This window comes from Mesoplodon densirostris, chromosome 14 (assembly GCF_025265405.1).
Source record: "Mesoplodon densirostris isolate mMesDen1 chromosome 14, mMesDen1 primary haplotype, whole genome shotgun sequence".
Taxonomy (NCBI): domain Eukaryota; kingdom Metazoa; phylum Chordata; class Mammalia; order Artiodactyla; family Ziphiidae; genus Mesoplodon; species Mesoplodon densirostris.
In genome coordinates this window covers 42,048,148-42,067,963 of record NC_082674.1, presented here as the reverse complement: position 1 = coordinate 42,067,963, position 19,816 = coordinate 42,048,148, and the positions used below count along the sequence as shown (strand labels likewise).

At 37.9% G+C, this 19,816-nt stretch overlaps 1 protein-coding gene across 20 annotated transcripts in view; it reads left to right on the top strand.

The window, feature by feature from the left end:
• NRXN1 (neurexin 1) overlaps nucleotides 1–19,816 on the top strand; it is a 1,137,515-nt gene that overhangs the window by 513,734 nt on the left and 603,965 nt on the right. For 13 of the 20 annotated variants that reach the window (XM_060116684.1, XM_060116674.1, XM_060116671.1 and 10 more), the window contains 3 exons: nucleotides 3,663–4,046; nucleotides 11,413–11,616; nucleotides 14,159–14,185. In XM_060116684.1, coding sequence (XP_059972667.1) covers nucleotides 3,663–4,046; nucleotides 11,413–11,616; nucleotides 14,159–14,185 — 615 coding nt within the window. The remainder of the gene's footprint in view (nucleotides 1–3,662; nucleotides 4,047–11,412; nucleotides 11,617–14,158; nucleotides 14,186–19,816) is intronic. The other 7 variants (XM_060116683.1, XM_060116682.1, XM_060116678.1 and 4 more) reach the window with 1 other exon arrangement.

The window sequence follows — 19,816 nt, the reverse complement described above, 5'->3', positions numbered from 1 at the left end:
TTCAAATCCCTTACCAGAAATATTAGTATTTCAGGATATTTGCACATGTGTAGGCTAAAATATCAATCTCTATTTTAGTTTGACTAAGTAATCAAATATAATTATTATCTCAAATAAATTTTTACTCTTTGAATCTTCAAAATATAAAAATAATCATTTCTGTTCCCACTCAAGTTCTGACCTTTCCCTTTTTTGCCATCCCTTTTATAAAGATTTCCTAACATATAAGTGAATTGGCAAAGCATCTAGAGCATACGTGTAGCTGATTTTTGGTCATGGTTGTTCCATTATGTTTGTTTGCAGAATATTACAGTGAATAATATCTAATACATGCGTTTGCTCGTTGAGACTCCATACCTTGAATCTGGGGCCAAATTAATGAGCTAACTCCTCTTGAAGTTGAAGTTAGGATTATATTTCTTTTGCTTCCTCTCCCACCTTTCATGGCTTCTTCTTCCCATGAGAACTTTAAAACTGTACCTCAAAGGGATGAAAAGGAGCTATGAGAAAAACAACCTTATCCTTTATGATAGTACCCTCTCAGTGTTTTTTGAACTACAGGTTACAACCTGTTAGTTGGTTCTGAAATCAGTTTGGTGGGTCATGTCTAGCATTTGTATTAATAAACTTATCTAATAAGAAAACATTATCGGAGTGCCTAAGAGGTAGTAGAGGTAAATACTTTCCTGTTAAACGGTTATTTCAGTGTGTGTGTGTGTGTGTATGTGTGTGTATCTGTATGTGTGTGTATGTATGTGTGTGTGCACTGGGCTACATGTAAACCACATGAAACCTGTGGATTAACTTCAGGTGTTGTGATCAGAAAGCTCTAATCTAATCACAAAGTTATAGTGGATATCTTACCCTGGCCACAATGAGCACATTCATAGAGACATATCTGAACTTAGATACTTCGTTCAGAGCAGGCACTAATGCACCATAAATAAAAATTACAAGACCTAGTCACCCCATTCTGTCAGACAAACTCTTAATAGATGAGTATCTGAAACACTTGGCAACAGATTTGCCCCGAGAGTATAGGCACACTGAATATGGAAACTCCAGAGTGTACCGAGCTCTGCAAACTATGCAGAGGACACAGAGAGTGGAGTGTTAATGCAAGCCACCGGATTCCCTCATCTCAGGAATCCTCCAAGTATCTTTAGTGTCAGAATTATAACACCACAAATAAGGACAAGACAGTTTTTCCAAGCATTTTCCCCTCCCTGAGCTAAATCAAGCTTGTTCCATAAATAAAAAGGCCTATGGGAAAAATTGCCTATTTTAAAAATATATCCCCACTCTTGTAAACTTTGTCATTGTTCACTTGCTCTGTGTCTCCTAGCTGTTGTCTCTGAATATGACGTATTCATTTCTAGGAAGTCTTCTTGAACTAATTGGAAAACAGGAGCTGGCATCTCTCTCTCTTTTATGTTGAAAACCTAAAAGTCACTGTGTTCATTGCATACAACACGTTGCTTTCCACATTTTTTTTTTAATGTCCACCTTACCTTTTGTCATTAATACTTAACTCTTTCTCATCATTTTCTAACTTACATTAGCTGCTGCAGAGGTTAGGGATCATCTCAACTCACTTCTTAGGGCATTTTGAACAGTTAAAACTGCGTGTAATGAAATTCTATTTAGAAAAGTGTCACCATTCTCTCTCAGAATTATATATTTAATTTCCCCTAAATGATTTTTAAAATATTTTTCTAAGTGGGATTTTCCTGTTCCTGTATGTTCCTAAATGAATTTTCTTCTAGACACTTGCACAAATGTGAACAGTAAAAATGAGCACTTTGTCATTTTCCCCTTTTGCTGCCTCCTTCCAAAATCCCTATTATACCCCTCTCTTTGGAAAGCCAAAATAGCAATGCCTTTGAGTGTTTCTCCCCTAGGAGCTTTTTCCATTTTTTTCTGTGGAAGTCTAGAGAGACAAATGTCTTCTTAATGACTTGGCCGGCGCACAGTCTCTGTCAGCGTCTTCCATGACCTTCTCCCTCACAAAGACAGATCCCATTACACTGCCCATATCTAGGAGCACCCCTCTGCTGGGATTTGGGAGTCTCCTGGGAACAATGCAGGGCTTGGCAGCCCTGTGTGCTTAGATGCACGTTTCACATTCACCACAGGCCATAGTTCCATTTGGAGTGGGCCTTCGCTAGTTGGCGAAAGAACTGAAATGCATCTTCCTACCCACCCTCTACACACACTACCCTTTCCCTTCCCTTTCTGTCTCTACCTCTGTACCCCATCTTCTGTCTTCAGGCCTCTCCCATTTTGTCTGCACTCTAAATCCCTGAGGCTTCTAATCCACTTTCTCTTGTTAGACTCTAGGTCCCTAGTCTGCTTTATGGTCTAGACCTGAGAAAGAAATCTGGGATAACCTGGAAATGGGTCAATGTGGTGTCCTTTTTGGGTATCATATTTGCATTTTTACAAAGATCTTTCTGAAGATAGAATGTTAGTGGAATTTTGAGTAATCTGGTGGTACAGGATGAAAGTTTTGATCAGGAAAATACCTGCTGTCTTTCTTTTTTTCTTCTTTTAATGGATTCCATAAATACATAATTTTTTCTGTGATCCTCAGATAATCCCATGTGAATGTCTACCTCTTTATCCTATGCTTAAGGCTAGGATTTCCGTGTGTTTATAAATTAATAGAGTTATTTTCCCCTCACATTGGAGTGAGGAAGAAAAAACAACTTGTCAATTTAGATAAGTAACTAGTTTGTTTTTTTTTTAAAAAGTAAACACCCAATTTGACTTGGTTCTTGTGATGAATCATGATACACAGCATTTATGTAGTGCTTACTACAAACCAGACACTTTACCTGTATTATTTCATTTAACACTCATATGAGGTAGGTCATATTACTATGCCCATATTATGAATGAGTAAACTGAGACCATAGAGGCTAAGCAATAGATTCATACAGCTGAGTGTGATGAAGGCAGGTTTTGACATAGATAATCTGTCAATGTATTGTGTAAAATAAAAACAATGAAGTCAGTTAAGGATGGGGGCACAACACAACCTTTCATTGGTTTGCAGATGCATACCTGCTTTGAAAATGAACACTAACCAAAGAGAGTCTGACTTTATTCCAGAGAGTGATGTAGAATGCCAATTTCTCCTTCTTTCTTTCTCTTTCCCTCTCCCTCTCCTTCTCCCTCCTGCCTCCCACCCCTCCCTCCCCTCCCACCCTCCCCTCCCTCCCCTCCCTCCCCTCCCACCCTTCGTTTCTTTCCATCTTGGCTGAACTGTTAGAGAGTGGTAAGAATGCCCTTTTCTCTTCCCTCCCTTCCTCCCTCCCTCCCTCCCTCCGTCCTTTCCTTCCTTCCTTCCTTCCTTCCTTCCTTCCTTCCTTTTTACCCTGAACTCTTAGAGGCTGACATTCTTTCTTGTCTGTACACTTTGGTTTTCATTCCCAAAGTGAAATAGAACCATTTAAATGACAGTTTGCCTTATTCTTAAAGTTATTTCATTCCACATATTTCTGTTCATTTCCCTAGGAAGTACACCAGGAATAGAAAGAAAAATAAGAAATGTCTGCCCTCAAGGAGTTCACGCTCAGGCAGATGCAGGAGAGAAAGTGTGATATTCAGAACAGGTTGCACGCTGTAAAGACCTGTGTGCTCTCTTGTCTTTGCAACAGGTACCATTTCTGTCAACACTCTGCGCACGCCCTACACTGCTCCTGGCGAGAGTGAGATTCTGGACCTGGATGACGAGTTGTACCTGGGGGGCTTGCCAGAAAATAAGGCCGGCCTCGTCTTCCCCACCGAGGTGTGGACTGCGCTGCTCAACTATGGCTATGTGGGCTGCATAAGAGATTTGTTCATTGACGGCCAGAGCAAAGATATCCGGCAAATGGCTGAAGTTCAAAGTACTGCTGGAGTGAAGCCCTCCTGCTCCCGGGAAACAGCAAAACCGTGCCTTAGCAACCCTTGCAAAAACAGCGGCATGTGCAGGGATGGGTGGAACAGATATGTCTGCGATTGTTCCGGAACAGGCTATCTTGGCAGGTCCTGCGAGAGAGGTAGGGTTCCAAAATCCAAGCTGCTGACTCCCCTGAGCTGAAAAGCGTATTCAGCGTGGACCTCAAACTTTAAATGACCATTGAAACATAACATATGCTCTGCGGTAGTAAACTCTCTGCAGGCTGTGCAGCCACACCTGATGTGTGTTACTGATGAGTCCTTAATGATTTTCAAAGGGCGTGATTCTGGGAAGACACAGCTTTTTAAGTATATTGCAGGGATAAATAAATAGTTGAGTCTTTTGGATCCTCTAAGGTATGGGCCTAAGATGTATCAAAGACAATCCCTGTTTCTTTTGCCCGGTTTTTAATTTCAAGACACTAGAAAGTAAAAAAAGGAATGAATTAGACATCCTTTTGGCATCTAGTGCTAATATCTATGTCAAAAATAGCATTCGAAGCAAGCTAAGCTGTGAGTTGCAGCTTCCCTGACACTATTGCCTGAGCCTGTCATTTCACTTTAGTTGACCTTCTCAAGTTTGAAATTTGAAGAGTAAGGTGATTTTAAACCATCTAAGTTATACCAGCGTTTTCAGAAGTGCACCCTAATTTCAAAGGCACTTTGCCTAAGACTCAACTGACCCAATTGGTAGAGGTTCCTTTACCAATTTGATACTAAGGCTTAGCGTGTCTGTGGAAGCTCTGAACGGGTGCCTCTTTTTCCTTCTCTTGCAGGAGGCAAAGCTACATTTTTTTTTTCTTCTCCCATTAGAAGGAGAATAGGGTTAAAGGAAGAGTAAAGTGTGATAGCTGTCACCGCTCATTTGCAGACCAGACAAAAGGAAGAAATAGCAGAACAAATATGTCTAAGTATGTTCTTTCATTGACCCAAGAGTTTCAGATAAATGCTTCAGTCACCATACCCATTGTCACTCATTTTCAACAATGGAACAAAAAATCAATATGAAAAAATATTGACGAGTTGTTGCATGTCCTCTCATGCTCCAAATAGCATTGCTCTCTTAGACATTTAGCCTAAAAGTACCTGCCATTTATTTTATTTATTTATTTTATTTTATTTTTTAAAGAAGATGTTGGGGGTAGGAGTTTATTAATTTTATTTTTATTTATTTTTGCTGTGTTGGGTCTTCGTTTCTGTGCAAGGGCTTTCTCTAGTTGTGGCAAGCGGGGGCCACTCTTCATCGCAGTGTGCGGGCCTCTCACTATTGAGGCCTCTCGTTGCGGAGCACAGGCTCCAGACGTGCAGGCTCAGTAGTTGTGGCTCACGGGCCTAGTTGCTCCGCGGCATGTGGGATCCTCCCAGACCAGGGCTCGAACCCGTGTCCCCTGCATTAGCAGGCAGATTCTCAACCACTGCGCCACCAGGGAAGCCCTGCCATTTATTTTTTAAGCCATACACATTTAGTCTTTTTGACCCTGCATTCCTGAAATAGTTTAATTTACTTAAGCTAACACTTACTAGAGAAGTATTTCTTTTCCAGAATCCAAAGTTGAAATGTAATTTTGATTCTTTATCTTAATAAGGAGGTTCATCAGCTTAATCAATATAAAAATCAATAATAATAACCTAATAATCTAATAATGATCTTAAATTACCTACCAAAATACTATCACTGTTCTGGGTTGTACAATGAGATAGGTCCATAGATAGATAAATATTTTAATCACCTAGATTCATTCATTCTCCTAGTACTTAATTGAAATTCCTGTGAATAGTCATTAGAAGTTAATTATTTCTGCATAGTTTTGTTTGTAAGGTATATATTCTCGGCACATTTTCCATTCTAATTTCAGTTTATTTGTTTGTATAGTATAGTTTTTAGAAATTTCCCAAAGGAGGCAACAACAACAAAGTGACAAAGCTTTTGAGATATATTACAGTTAGATATAACGTGAGATTAGCAGACCTGTGTGATTTAAGTGTTTTTTTCTTTTTTTTTTTTTTTTCTGTTACGCGGGCCTCTCACTGCTGTGGCCTCTCCCGTTGCGGAGCACAGGCTCCGGACGCGCAGGCCCAGTGGCCATGGCTCACGGGCCCAGCCACCCTGCGGCATGTGGGATCTTCCTGGACCAGGGCATGAACCCGCGTCCCCTGCATCGGCAGGGTGTTTTCATTTTAATCACTCAGAGAGCTGTCACTTATTCTGATGCCTCCTGCTTAAGTGAAGCTAGAAAAGGGCATAACTGAACTGTCACACAAATTACAAAGGCCTTCAGTTAAATATGCATGGTGTACCACCCTGTGGCAATATTCCGCTACTACATATGGCAGAAATAAGAATGGAAATTGTAGAGCTTCCTAAACCAGAATGAGGGAGAGAAACTATTTATATATTGCAATAATTAGAAGGAGGGGTGGCAAGCATATGCAGCTTTGCAAATGAGAATTTAATAGCAAACTTCATCACTGGGATTCAACATACATTTTTATCTGACAGGTGGCTGGAAATTTCTGCAGATTTCTTTGAATACAGGTTGGTTGTGTACTGAAGAGAGGAAATAGTCATTTTTGTGAGGTTTTTGTTTCTGGACTACCCAGTGTACTGTGAGAAGTCTTTGCTTTTCAGAATTAATTTTCTTGCTCACATTGTGGCATCTCCCAAGAACAAGGGTTATGGATGCTTGTCATGCTCAATACCACAAAATCTGGCTTCTGTCCAGTTCCCAGCTCTGCCCTAGTTCAGTCAACACAAGATCATGTCCAACCCTCAGGGTTTCCAATTCAAAAGAGAGAGCTTTGACTGTGGTTCTTCTTCACATATACTCTGATCACATAAGGCTGTTGATCACATAAAAGTTGACTGACAACTCTTGAAATTAAAAAAAAAGAAAAAGGCATTTATAAAGTTTCTATTTTACTATTATTGAGCAATAAATGTTAATTTATAAAGAAGCATGTTCAAGTCCTTGGACATTGCAGCATGGGGAACGATGTTGCAATCACATAGAAAATCTTCATTCTTCATTAAGTAAGCAGAAGAGTTTATTAAAAAGATCAGAGTGGGGCTTCCCTGGTGGCGCAGTGGTTGAGAGTCCGCCTGCCGATGCAGGGGACACGGGTTCGTGCCCCGGGGTGGGAAGATCCCACGTGCCGCGGAGCGGCTGAGCCCGTGAGCCGTGGCCGCTGAGCCTGCGCGTCTGGAGCCTGTGCTCCGCAACGGGAGAGGCCACAACAGTGAGAGGCCCGCGTACCGCAAAAAAAAAAAAAAAAAAAAAAAAGATCAGAGTGTATGCTGACTTAGGCAAATAAGAAAATAGTATTTTTTTATGTGCACTGATCCCATAAAGAAGAGTAGTATAGAAATCGTCCAATTGAATATAAATTGAATTCAGCACCTTCCCTCCTTCTTTATTTTTTAAAACTGAAAATTTGTGGAGACTTGGTCATATAGAAATCCTTCTTGGTTGTATGTATATGGTATCATTGGAGGTCTACTTTATACTTGTTTGTTAAAACTCCAACAGATGGAGGGACAGATGTCAGAGCAATATAATTTGGCTCCCTGTCTGATTTTCATCGCTGACCACAATATGTGACTGCCTTTCGGCAAAACTGAGCACAGGTGTACATTTTAAACCACAAGAAGGAATAACACAGAAAAGCAAATTTATCAAACTTAACGACAAGGGGGAAGAGGTTGGAGGGGACGAAGTTGAAACTTCTTCTCTCCTGCTGGGAAGTACTGTATTAGCCTTTTAAAGAGCTCTTTTGGGTTCTAAGCGATGTTTACTAATGTTTAAAGGATGCTGCCAAATAGCATAACCTTCAAATGTCAGAATGTTGTTTACCATTTATTTGGCAACTCTAGACTACAACCTTTGCATTTTCCATTTCTTGTCTAATTAAACATTAACTCAGAGGCACTCGAGTTTTATTACTTTACTGTTATTTCATTCCTGCAGCTTTTCAGAGAATGTTAAAGGCCAATGATACTGATTTTTTTTTTACTTTAGATTGTATTTCATACAATATTTATGACCCATTGTCAGTCATCTATATTTCTAAAAGGATGTTCCCTCTACTTAATTTTCAATCAAATTAAGCTACATTTCATAGAAGAATATGAGATTATTTAAAAATGATTGTTGAATAATAGAGACTAGATTTACAGATTAAATAAATAAGAGAAAACTAAAAATATTTTTGCCCTTTTCTCTGTATAACACCAAAGTAACTGAACAATTGATAATGGCTTGTAAGTTTTTATTCAACTATTTGTTGCTTTATAGATATGGACAATAATTGGCTATAAATTAGGAAGAGAAATGGTAGAGATCAAATTTCTTTAAGATTATACTAGAAGCATTTTTTTCTAGTATTCACTACAACTTTACAATCATGTTTTAATTATTTTTTGAGCAACTCCTACTAGATTTTCTTTCGGGAAACCTTATTGGAAAAATATGATGTAGATATGTGATATGAGGTAGAACCACCATATTTTTTTTTTTTTTTTTTTTTTTGCGGTATGCGGGCCTCTCACTGTTGTGGCCTCCCCCGTTGCGGAGCACAGGCTCCGGACGCGCAGGCTCCGGACGCGCAGGCTCAGCGGCCATGGCTCACGGGCCCAGCCGCTCCGCGGCATATGGGATCCTCCCAGACCGGGGCACGAACCCGTATCCCCTGCATCGGCAGGCGGACTCTCAACCACTTGCGCCACCAGGGAGGCCCAGAACCACCATATTTTAAGGGGATCATATTTTATTTTCTCAGTACTTAGGTCAATGCTTAGCCATGAGACCCCTGTTTTGGTAAACAGACCCCTCTCCTAGTCTGTCTTTTGTGGCATAATTATGGCTTTCAACGTAGACTTTAAGGAATATTTTGTTCATCTATATTACCAAAATTAGATTCACTTATAATAGAATAAATAATCTCATTAGTGAGTATTTATGTATGTATGATATTCAAATTGAAATATGCTCTTTCATATATCCTCAGTATCAAGTGCAATTGTCAATTCAGATAATTTTATCGAGGCTCTACTGTTTGCCTGGCACTTTTTGGTGCACTCAGCTGATGATAGAGCAATGAATAGCAGAGCTCAGCTTCTGCTGTAATGACTGTCACATACTAAAAGGCAAAGACAGATTATACTATACAAACAAATCAGAAATGGTAATTTAAAAAAAGAAATGGTAAGTAGATATAGAATAACTGGAGGGGAAATTAGAAGCAGGATTTGAAGCAGGCGTCTCTGGAGTAACATTTGACCAGAGACCTGAATGCTGAAGGAACAAGCCATATAAAGATCTAGGGGTGAGACCTTTTAAGACAGAAGGTTCCACAAGTGCAGATACTTGAATGAGAGATGAAATCAGTGTGGCTGGAGTATACTAAACAAGGGAGGACGTGCTAAAAGCTGAGGCCAGAGAGATGGGCTGGGGCCGAATCACACACAACCTTATAGGTTAATGAAAGGAATACAGATTTTATTCTAACTGCAGTGGTGGGAATCTATTGGCGAGGGGTGGGGAGGTGAAGGATGGAGGTGTGGGGGGTGGGTGTGCACAGTTGAAGCAATGAAGTGCTATTGAATCTGATCGACTCCTTTAAAAGTTTAGCCTGGCTGCTGTGTATAGGGAGAAAGAGTAGAAGTAGGGAGACCATTGAGGGAAGCTATCATAGTGGTCTAGGTGAGACATGAGAGCAGAGTCTAAGGTACTATAGTGGCAAGAACTGGTTGATTCAGGAAATGGATTGGAATCAGAGGCTGCAAGACTTGCAGATTTGCAAATAGATTGGATGTGGCAGAGAGGGTAAGAGAGAACGCAGAAAGGTTAAGGTCTGAATAATGGTGTTAAGCCATTTACTGAGATGGAGAACACTGGGGCAGGAACATGTTGAATTTGTTCATTTTTGGTGTGTGTATCTTATTCAGATTGGAGATGTCAAATAGGCAATGGCTGATGGATGTTTGATGGGGCTCAGGAGAGAAGTCAGGACTGTGAATAAGTATTAGGGGGAGTGAGCATGTGAGTTGACCAAGATCCCTTAAGAGGTAGAGAGAAAAGAGAAGGGCCCTAAGGAGGGAGTTCTGGAACCCTCAGCACTTATCTGTTCTGGATGTGCATTCAGTCCCACGAAGATAACTAATGAGTAAAGTCTGTTAAAAGCAATACTTGATTTTCCTGACTTTTTGGAAGATAATCTTTCAAAACCACAACTCCAGAATATAGTCTTCATAATAAGCATGGTTTCATCAGTAAAGTTAATTGTTGTAAATAGGCAGGATAATGAGAATTTCCTAGTTTATTTTAATTTCAGGTAGGTTTTCTTTTATTAAATGCTATTCTGAGTTATCAGAACCCATGAGAAAGCAAAATGACTCATACTTGTTTTGCAGGGTTCCACAACCGTATGGTGTTTAACATTAAGGGGTGCTATTTCTTAAAACAGTCAGTTTGAGATCAACAGTTTTGCTATTCGCTTCTCTATGTGTTTAATGCAGCATTAATCAACTTCCCCATTAAAGCAATCCATTTTCCTTTAGTAGCACACACCCACACAAGCTTGTCAATCCCACCCCCATCCTTACTCAATGTTACCCAGGTACATAGTTATTGACTTTTTGGTGATAGCTTAATTTTTTCGGAACACCATGGTGGTGCTTACAGATAATGCTTTAAGTTACCCCTTATCTGCAAATGAACTTACAAATGAAGTTACAGTTTGTGTCTTTGTAAAAAAGAATTACCTTGTTAACCATAGTGACTCAGAAGAAGCATTACCTGTTGTTTGGTAATATCAATTTTTCTTCTGTTTTTGAACATCACCTCTGGAAAAGTGTTGGCCTGAATCCTATATTTAAGTCATATTTTTTATGTTTCTTTTTTGATTGTATTAGGGCAGAAATTATGAAAAAGATGATAATAACTTTTCTTAGAATCATGGGCTTTTTGGGTAAGCAAAGGCCTTAGAGATACTCTAGTAGCACCCTCTCATTTTGCAGGTGAAGGATGCAGAGCCAAGTTTAATTTCACAGAGCTGATCAGTGGCCTGACCATATATAAACATGTATATACAGTTGCTAGTGCTTCAAGCCAGGCTCACTCTATGGCTATACGAAAAAAATATGATGTCTGCTCTTGAGAAGGGATATGCATACATGAGCATGGATAATCTGACATGATGAATGCTATAGGTAGAAAGTGCTCTGGGTACAGAAAGGGAAGTGCAGCCACCTCTGCTTCTGGACTTTAGCAGATACTTCACAGAGGAAATTCTCTTTCCTGTGACTTCTCTTTCTAGTTAAAAAAAAAAAATTGCTCATTTTGGAAGAAGATGAGCTGAGTTTGTGTCTTGTGTTTTATATGGAAACCTTTAATAGGTCATGCTTTTCCTTTTCAAAGTATAAATGCACTAAACTGACCAAGAGCTTGTATATTCATTTCCCATCTATAGAAGCAACGGTTCTGAGCTATGATGGGAGTATGTTTATGAAAATCCAGCTCCCGCTGGTGATGCACACAGAGGCTGAGGATGTATCCTTACGGTTTCGGTCCCAACGCGCATATGGCATTCTCATGGCAACCACCTCCAGAGACTCAGCAGACACCCTCCGCCTGGAGCTGGACGCAGGACGTGTGAAACTGACGGTCAATCTAGGTAACAACTCGCCTTCCCCCATTGAACTAACACTTTTCACTTTTTATTCAGTTTTGCCTGCAAACATTTATCAAGTAGCCTGTTTGCCATGGAAAGTTAAAACATTTAATGGTCTCATCTCCATTATTTAAATTCATTTAGGTTTTGGGGACATCTTTTTATTGTTTCTATTTCGTTAACATAATTTACTGTTTTGTGATTCCTACCACTGAGGGTTCTTCAAAGGGAAGCCATATGTATTAATGAGGTTAATTGAAAGTATAAATGTTCAGGCTTAATGATGCCTCAAACTGAGTTTCCTATTTTTATGTTGACTGACACTCTGATTGGTTATAGGTGAAATCCTTTTAGATAAAACAAAAATACACCAACTTTTACTTGGATAACATATGCTATAAAATGTCAAATTTCTACTTAGTGACCTAGATCAACAGTTGCTCTTACTCTGCTCCTTGGGCTTCTCCTTTGAATAATTACCTTTGTGGTATTCCATCATTTCTGTTTGGAAATACTGTGTGGTGATATTTTGCTATCAAACAGCAATACACAACCCTTCAATGCCCAAAGTCTGCGGCCCTCAGCAAACAGCCATGGAACACTAAAGACACAGACTCTTCTGCAGAAAAATAATGCTTTCCTGCTTAATTGTAGCATTCAGCAAGAGTCACTACAGTAAAACCTCACCAAACTGGATGAAATCTGGGGGAAGACCAGGCTGAATTAAGAAAAAGTCTAAATTGTAAGAAAAAAAAATTGTAAGCAGTTTTGTTTTCAGTTACATTCAAAAGCACAAATTAATAGCTGGAAAAATCTTAAGGAAAGGTCTTACTAGGCTGATGATAATGGGTGGTTAAGAATTATCCATAATTAGCACATTATTTCATGTTAGTTGTGCCATCATTGTATAGTAAATTACTTGAAATCAGTTTTCTTCCCAAACTTGGCCTTTCATAATTTGTTTAGTTTTTCTCAGGCGATCTCCACTCATATTGAATGAAGAATTACAAATATTCTGCCCAATACATTTCAATATTATCATTAACTCCAAATAATAGGAGTACAAATTAATGAGGTTTTACTGTATTTCCTGGAAGTGCTGAGTACACACAATAATGAATAAACAGAAAAATTCAAGACGACATAGATTTACAAAAAGAGCAGTAAAATATGATGAGGTAAGGCATTTGTGAAAACCCCACATACATTTTCAAATTATGTTGGGCAGAATAGTAGCTCATAAAATATAAAATTACTTCATTGGTAGTTTATTGCATACAATTGCATCAATTAATATTAGTTAAATTAAGTTCAATAATAAGACTTTTTTTTAAGATTACTAAAGAATCCATAGTACTCTTTTACAGTTCTGTTAGAGTTCCCTCTAGTGACAATGATAGGTTACTACAAGTCAATCAAAATTGCCTAATTGCAGTAAAGGGGCTGTTAGCCCTGGGAGGGAGACACGCTCGCTCATGGGAATTTTCCAACAGCAAAGCATTCTGTGGAAAGAGTTGTGTAGGTGCTGATCCTTGGCTGTTTGCAACCACTTTTCTGATGCGGTTGACGACACATGACAAACTCAGCTATATGGAAACAGAATCTAGGTTTGTATTTTTCATGTTCCCCAAAGGCATTAAATACTACAAACAAAACCAACAAATATTTATCTATATATAAAATAAACATAAAACATGCCACATGATCCTTTAAAGATAACCCTTATAATCACAGTCTGTGTTATCCAGATTAGACATTCTGTTCTTAGGGAATCTGATTTTATATAAGAAGAAAGTATAGGAAAAGGAAAATCAATAGCAGTAGTTACCATGACACTTACTATGCAGAGATAACATTGTTAGCTCCTAACAAAGGGATAGGTGTATGTGCTCCGAAGAATGACACTACTCCTTAGCCACTAGAGTTTCTAAAGGGAACAGTTGTTTCTTTCTTCCTCCAATTAATACAAGGCACGGAATCTAGCTAACACGTGGCTCTTACCTTTTTTGCCCAAGCAAATAATAATAATAATAAATACATTAGGGTGAAATGAGAATAATTTCAACTAGCTCTCCATTTGACCATGAAAATTCTATAGGATTCTGTTGGCCTTTGTGGGATAATAGATTTTGGAGGTTCAAGATGTCTGAGCCTAGCTGAGCTTGCACTGTACCCCATTGTGACGGAGCACTTTTTAATTATATTGAAAACAATGATTTGTTCTTTCACAGATGGGGAGAAAGCTGCAGCCAGTCTAAGCCAAGCATCTTTGACAGTTAACAATTCGTTATTTCACTTAGATTTGTCACCATGTAGCTTTGTTTGAATTGGCCATTTTTTAAAAAACCTTTTAATTGTTGTTTCCAATGGTGCAGTTTTATAACAATGAATCTGGGTTCTAGAAGTATGTAAAGAATAAATAATATGGAGTGGCCATATTTGCATGTGTCTGTCCCCGGAAGGGTGGACTGTGATTTTATTGGATGTCTGCAGCTATTACCTTGAAGGATAAATTTTCATTTTTCATCTATTCTTCCCCATCTAGATTGTATCAGGATTAACTGTAATTCCAGTAAGTGCCTATTCAAAATTTTTAAAATGTTATTCCTCCATTATGATGTAGCTAGTCAAGAAAAAAGAGAGCAAGAGAAAGGCATTTATAAAACTCATGAATTCACTTTTGAAGTATACCAGTCCATCATCTGGGTTGTAAAAATTCATTTTGAAATCTGTCCAGCTGAAGACTTCCCTGCTTCAGTTCCTACCTCTAAGTGGGAAAAGAGGTGACAAATATCTTGTAACAGAAGGTGCAAACGTCTCTGTAGACCTTTGGATAAAGCAAATAGCATTTGTATTTTGGCAGATCTTGGACTCCAGTAGTTCTCTTCACAACCAAATTAGGAGAAAATACTGTGGGGTCTTATTTCCTTCACTTTCTGTTTTTATCTCTTAACTCAAATATAGAAGAAAAAAAAATCTTTTCATGTGAAAGTTACTATTAAACCCTTCTAAATTCAACCAAAATTTTACATTGGAAAATGTGTGTTTTTCCAAGTTTTATGTATATACAGAAAATTACTTATCTAAAGAGTTTTTTCTTGTACATTATGACTATTTACATAATGAATTTTTACATCCTAATCATATATCTGCAAAAATAACCAAAACCCTTCAAATCTGTGATATGCATGCCAAATGATGAGTTAGAAAAGATGCATGGACTGAGTTCTTTGATTTGGACTAGAGAACTTGAAAGGATGTAAGGACTGTGATTTTATTTTGAGTTGTAGCATTATCTGAAGTGTAAACTTATTTTATTTCTTTACGTAAATATTTAGGTTTTTCTTTTCCAGGTTTTGCTGACCACATTGAGGAATCTCATCTAATATACCAAAGTTGTTAGTTATTTAACTAAAATGGTTCTAACAAGCTTCTAATCTTTCACTGTCATAGTCAGTAAAACATTTTTTTTATATCCTTGGAAAATGCTGAGTATGAGTTCATGGAGTCTACTCCCAAAACCTTTGGCTGTGTTTCCAAATGTCAGTAAGTCATCCTCTGAAGAATAAAATGACGGTCTCCAACTTACAAAAACAAGAAGCTTTATCTAATTAAATGCATGCTATTTCAAATACCCGTGCTTCTTACAACTCAGATTTGTCTTAAAATATTTTAATATTCATATTAAAGCAGAATAAAAGCCAGTCTTTCCAATCATAACAATAAAAAGGTAACTGAGGGCCTCCCTGGTGGCGCAGTGGTTGAGAGTCCGCCTGCCGATGCAGGGGATACGGGTTCGTGCCCCGATCTGGGAGGATCCCATATGCCGCGGAGCGGCTGGGCCCGTGAGCCATGGCCGCTGGGCCTGCGCATCCGGAGCCTGTGCTCCGCAACGGGAGAGGCCACGACAGTGAGAGGCCCGCATACCGCAAAAAGAAAAAAAAAAAAAAAAAAAAAAGGTAACTGAATCATGATTTATGAAAACAATAAATTATTATACTATCATACAGGCATAAAAATCATCTCAAACAATACAGTTCCGGAACTAATCTCTCAGAGCTCTAACACAAGTAGAATTTTTCAAGTATACATCATCTCTTCTCAAACCCCATCTTTACTACACTCTCTGAAAAGGAGCACAGGTTTAGAAGTCTGATACCATGGTCCAGTTTGCTTTCAGCTCTGGAGCATAGGTGCAGACAAAGTGGCAACTCACAAAATCTTTTCCCAAAGCCAGATTTGTGACTCAGTGCAGCTGTAGATGTTCTTGATTCTTCCTGGATCTTAGAAAATCCATGTGAGGAAACTATTTTTCTAGACTTCTGCTTTAATTTTATTTATATTAGGCATACAATAAAGCATGGGTTTTTATTTACAAAATATAACTACATAAGGTCTAGTATTTAATGGAAATTAACCCCATCAAACGTGCTTCTGTGTTCTCAGCTCTATCAATGTTTTTTTAAGATACTTGTTTATATTCTAATTACCCTTGTTAGCTACTTCTCTTCATTTGGCTTATTATTATAAGACTGATATTAAGCATAGTATTTTCTCTGGATATTTCACAGAATAATACCTTTGAGGACAAAGGTTTTTGCTGGTTAGTGGATTTTTTCCCTTTTTAAGGAGTGTGTGTTACACTTAAATTACTTGAATTAAACCAGTGATTGTGAGCTTTCAGTGCACACCTCGGACAGTACTGCAAATGCCTTAACTTGACAGCAGTCACTGGAAAGAACATTCAGTGATCAGGTAATTTTTCATTTCCTCTGCCTTTGTTTTATTTGGGAAGTAGTGGGCAGATGTAGCCAGAACTCCAAGTTCCATCTAGAATTCATGTTATTACTCAACTTTGAGGATAGGGAGGAATTTACATTTCAAATAATGCAATTCTAACTCACAGTGATAAATAAGCAGAGATGTCCACCTGGACTGCATTTTGTACCCAATAAAAAATATAAATAAAATAATTGTATCTCAGTATAACTTGTAGTTTAATGAAAGATTGACTTACTACATTTATCCTCTGTAAGCCATAAGTTTGTCTGAAACTGAAATGCACATTTACTAAATTACAACCTTCTACCACTACCGTCTAAAAATTATACCATACCTTAGACATCAATTGTGTTTTGAGCTTAATAAGAAATACCTCAATTGATGTCTTTAAGAAAATTTCCACAGGAAGTATACAAACTGTAACATAAAAATTATCTTACATTGAGAATGAATATTAAACTCTAAATTATTAATTTTGAATCGAAATCTTCTCCAAATTCTCTACACTTACTCAGAATTGCTCGGCTGTTTCCTGTAGTCACTCCATCCTTTCTCATCACCCCTCCACCCTCCCTTCCTCAGTTTACAGGAGATATTACTTGATATGGAAAAGAAAATATATAAAGCATCAGACCCTCCAATCTTTGCTACTGAAGAATAGGTAGTAAGTGAGGAGGGCGGAAGGTCTAGCTGCATTGCATGTATTCAGACCTCTGGGACTAGGAGATGGCAGATACGTTTCTTTTTCAGCCCTTCTTGTGTCAGTAGTTTAGATGCAGCAGTGGAATCTTCCATGCACAGGCCAGGGGAAAGCCTTTTGTTAAGGTCCTTTTGAGAAAGGGCTGATTTGAATTCCAGGGACCATCTCTGTCAGATTCTTTGTTGCCACCTTTCCCCCCTGCCCCATAGGAAAAGCTGTCAAAAATCTTTAAATGGAAGGAGAGAGGCTGTTTTTATTTAAAAATCAAAAGCTTATTTTTATGTGTGGAAAGGGTATTTTTTAAAAAGAACTGTCTCTGTGAATAGCGGTCATGTCAGTGTCAAAATGTATGCTTTGTTCTCTCCGATTACAAATGGAGTGTCTCTGCACACAATCCCAGACCAATCTCAGTTCATTGATGTCCATTAGCTTATTTCATTGCTAAAATATGTTTGTTATCTGCAGCTTGGTATTAGATTAGGTCAGTATTTGCAGATTCACAGATGAGAAGGTGAACACAGAGGTGTTATTATATGACCCTCCATCCTCCTCTGTCCAGGGCAATCAGATTATTCTTGCCTCCCCAGTCAACTCCAACATGGAGAACCATAATCTACCATCATAAAATCATTTTATATGGGAGATGGAAAAGGACTGTCTAGTCACGTTCTTTTGACATAAAGATCAATTATTTGAATTAATGAAAAACAAATTACAGATGATTTTACAAAAAATAATTATGATAGAAATATTTACAAAAAATATGTACAAATACCAACTGATCATTAACAAGTTATTACCAAAAGAGGCCAAGTCAGACTGAATAGTACTTTGTGACTGAGACATGAATTGTTTGCATCAGAAAGTAAGTGTATGAGAGTCTCTTGCCTAGTCCATAGTATTGATTGACTTAAGACTTTTAAAAACTATAAAGAACACAAAAGAAATTTTCTACCCCTTGTGAAATTTTCTCAAATGAATTATTAGTAGGGCCTGTAGTAAGTACTATTAGAAAGGCCATTGGTCTTATTCTGCATTCTCTTTGTCTGCCAAAGTATGTAGCCTGAGATAGGGTGACCAAGACAGTCTCAATTTCAAATTTGCTGCCCAGTAATTCGCAACAGTACATCCAAAGTCATTAGACTATATATTTCTATATAATTTTTTTCCGATAATTTCGCATCGTGGTAGTGTATTGCTTGCTTCAATAGTCCCATTTGTTTTTTCTTTCTCTCTTGTTCTAGTAACCTTATAAATTGTTAGTATTATAATCTGAAGGTTTAAATACATTGAAAATTTGAAAACTAAACTTGCTCCTATCAACTATAGGTGAGTCCTAATTGTCATATAAGTAACTACTTTAAAGATGTAGTGGATGCAAGGAAGCTTTTGTGATTTTGTTTTTGTTAGTGTTTTCTTTCCGGTTTTTTTTTTTTTTTTTTTTTGTCTTTTCAAGTCAATGACATAATTATGGAATATCCTGCTTGCCCACAGGAAAGTTTGGGGCCGCCTCTACATTCATATAAAAAGTGGCTTTTCATAAACCCATGTTCTCTGATGTTTACTTTGCTTGTTTATTTAATTATTTGTGTTCCTTTAATCCTTACACATGTCTCTTCTCCTGCCCACCTGCTCTTCCTTCCTACCAAGATTTACTCTTCTTACTTCTCCATTTCCAATGTTGTTTACTCCTGTTCTCATTCCTCTTGTTTTCTTACAAGAATAAAAACTCTCTGGGTTGAAAAAAAATATTTTAGTAGGCAGAGCTTCCAACCATTTTTGGCTTCTTACAGAAAATGGTTTATTTAAGACACAGAGACAACAAAATTGGAGATGACATTAATGTGGACAGAGTGTCAAGGGTTGAAGTTCAACTCCTTTTCTTTGTAGTTCATTGTCTAAGGATTGGAGAGAAAGGGAATCTAAGGCCAAGTACTTAACCTCACTTTTGATTTGGAGATAGTGAAGAAATGCTCTGAGTAATATGTTATCGGAAAATGTACTATGATGGATGTCTGGAGTGGATAATAAGATCTTTGTATTATCATTTTATTACCAGAATGAAAAGATCAACTAGATATTAGTTATCACCATTTTTTTTATGTAGATAAAAATGGAAAGCAATAAAAGAATGCAAAATGTCAACCAGTGGCACTTAAGCCATATTAGATTGCTTTGATCAGGCTACCACTTGGCAGGCTACTTGAAAAGATATGAGGAAATTTCTGGAGGCTGGCTGTTGTTAACATGAAACAAATATTCAGGTCAGAGCAGCTGCCTGGTGCCTGAAGAGCAGAGAACTGCAAAAAGGAGCCTCTGACTCTGCCTCCACATAACCATCCCTTGATTTGTAGAGTTCTTTCAATCATTGCCTCTCAGTGACTGGTACTGTCCGTCCACCTAGGATAGGAACTGCTCAAGGAATAAAGGAAGATAAATATATACATGCAGAAAAGAGGAGTTTTGTTTGTTTTCTGCTGTTGTCATTTTTTAAAGTTTAAAGTATATATGAAAGAAAGGAAAAAGAGAGTTTATGAATGAGTATTTTTAACAAAAATCTAAAAGAAATTACATATAAAATATAGAGACCATAGATTTCTGATGAAAAACAAATAGCCAAAACAGGCAAAGGGAATTAGCACATGACAGTGAGTCTTTAAAAAAATATCAAAATTGGAATAAAATTTAAGGAGAGCCCATTTGGATTTTCCATATCTAAAA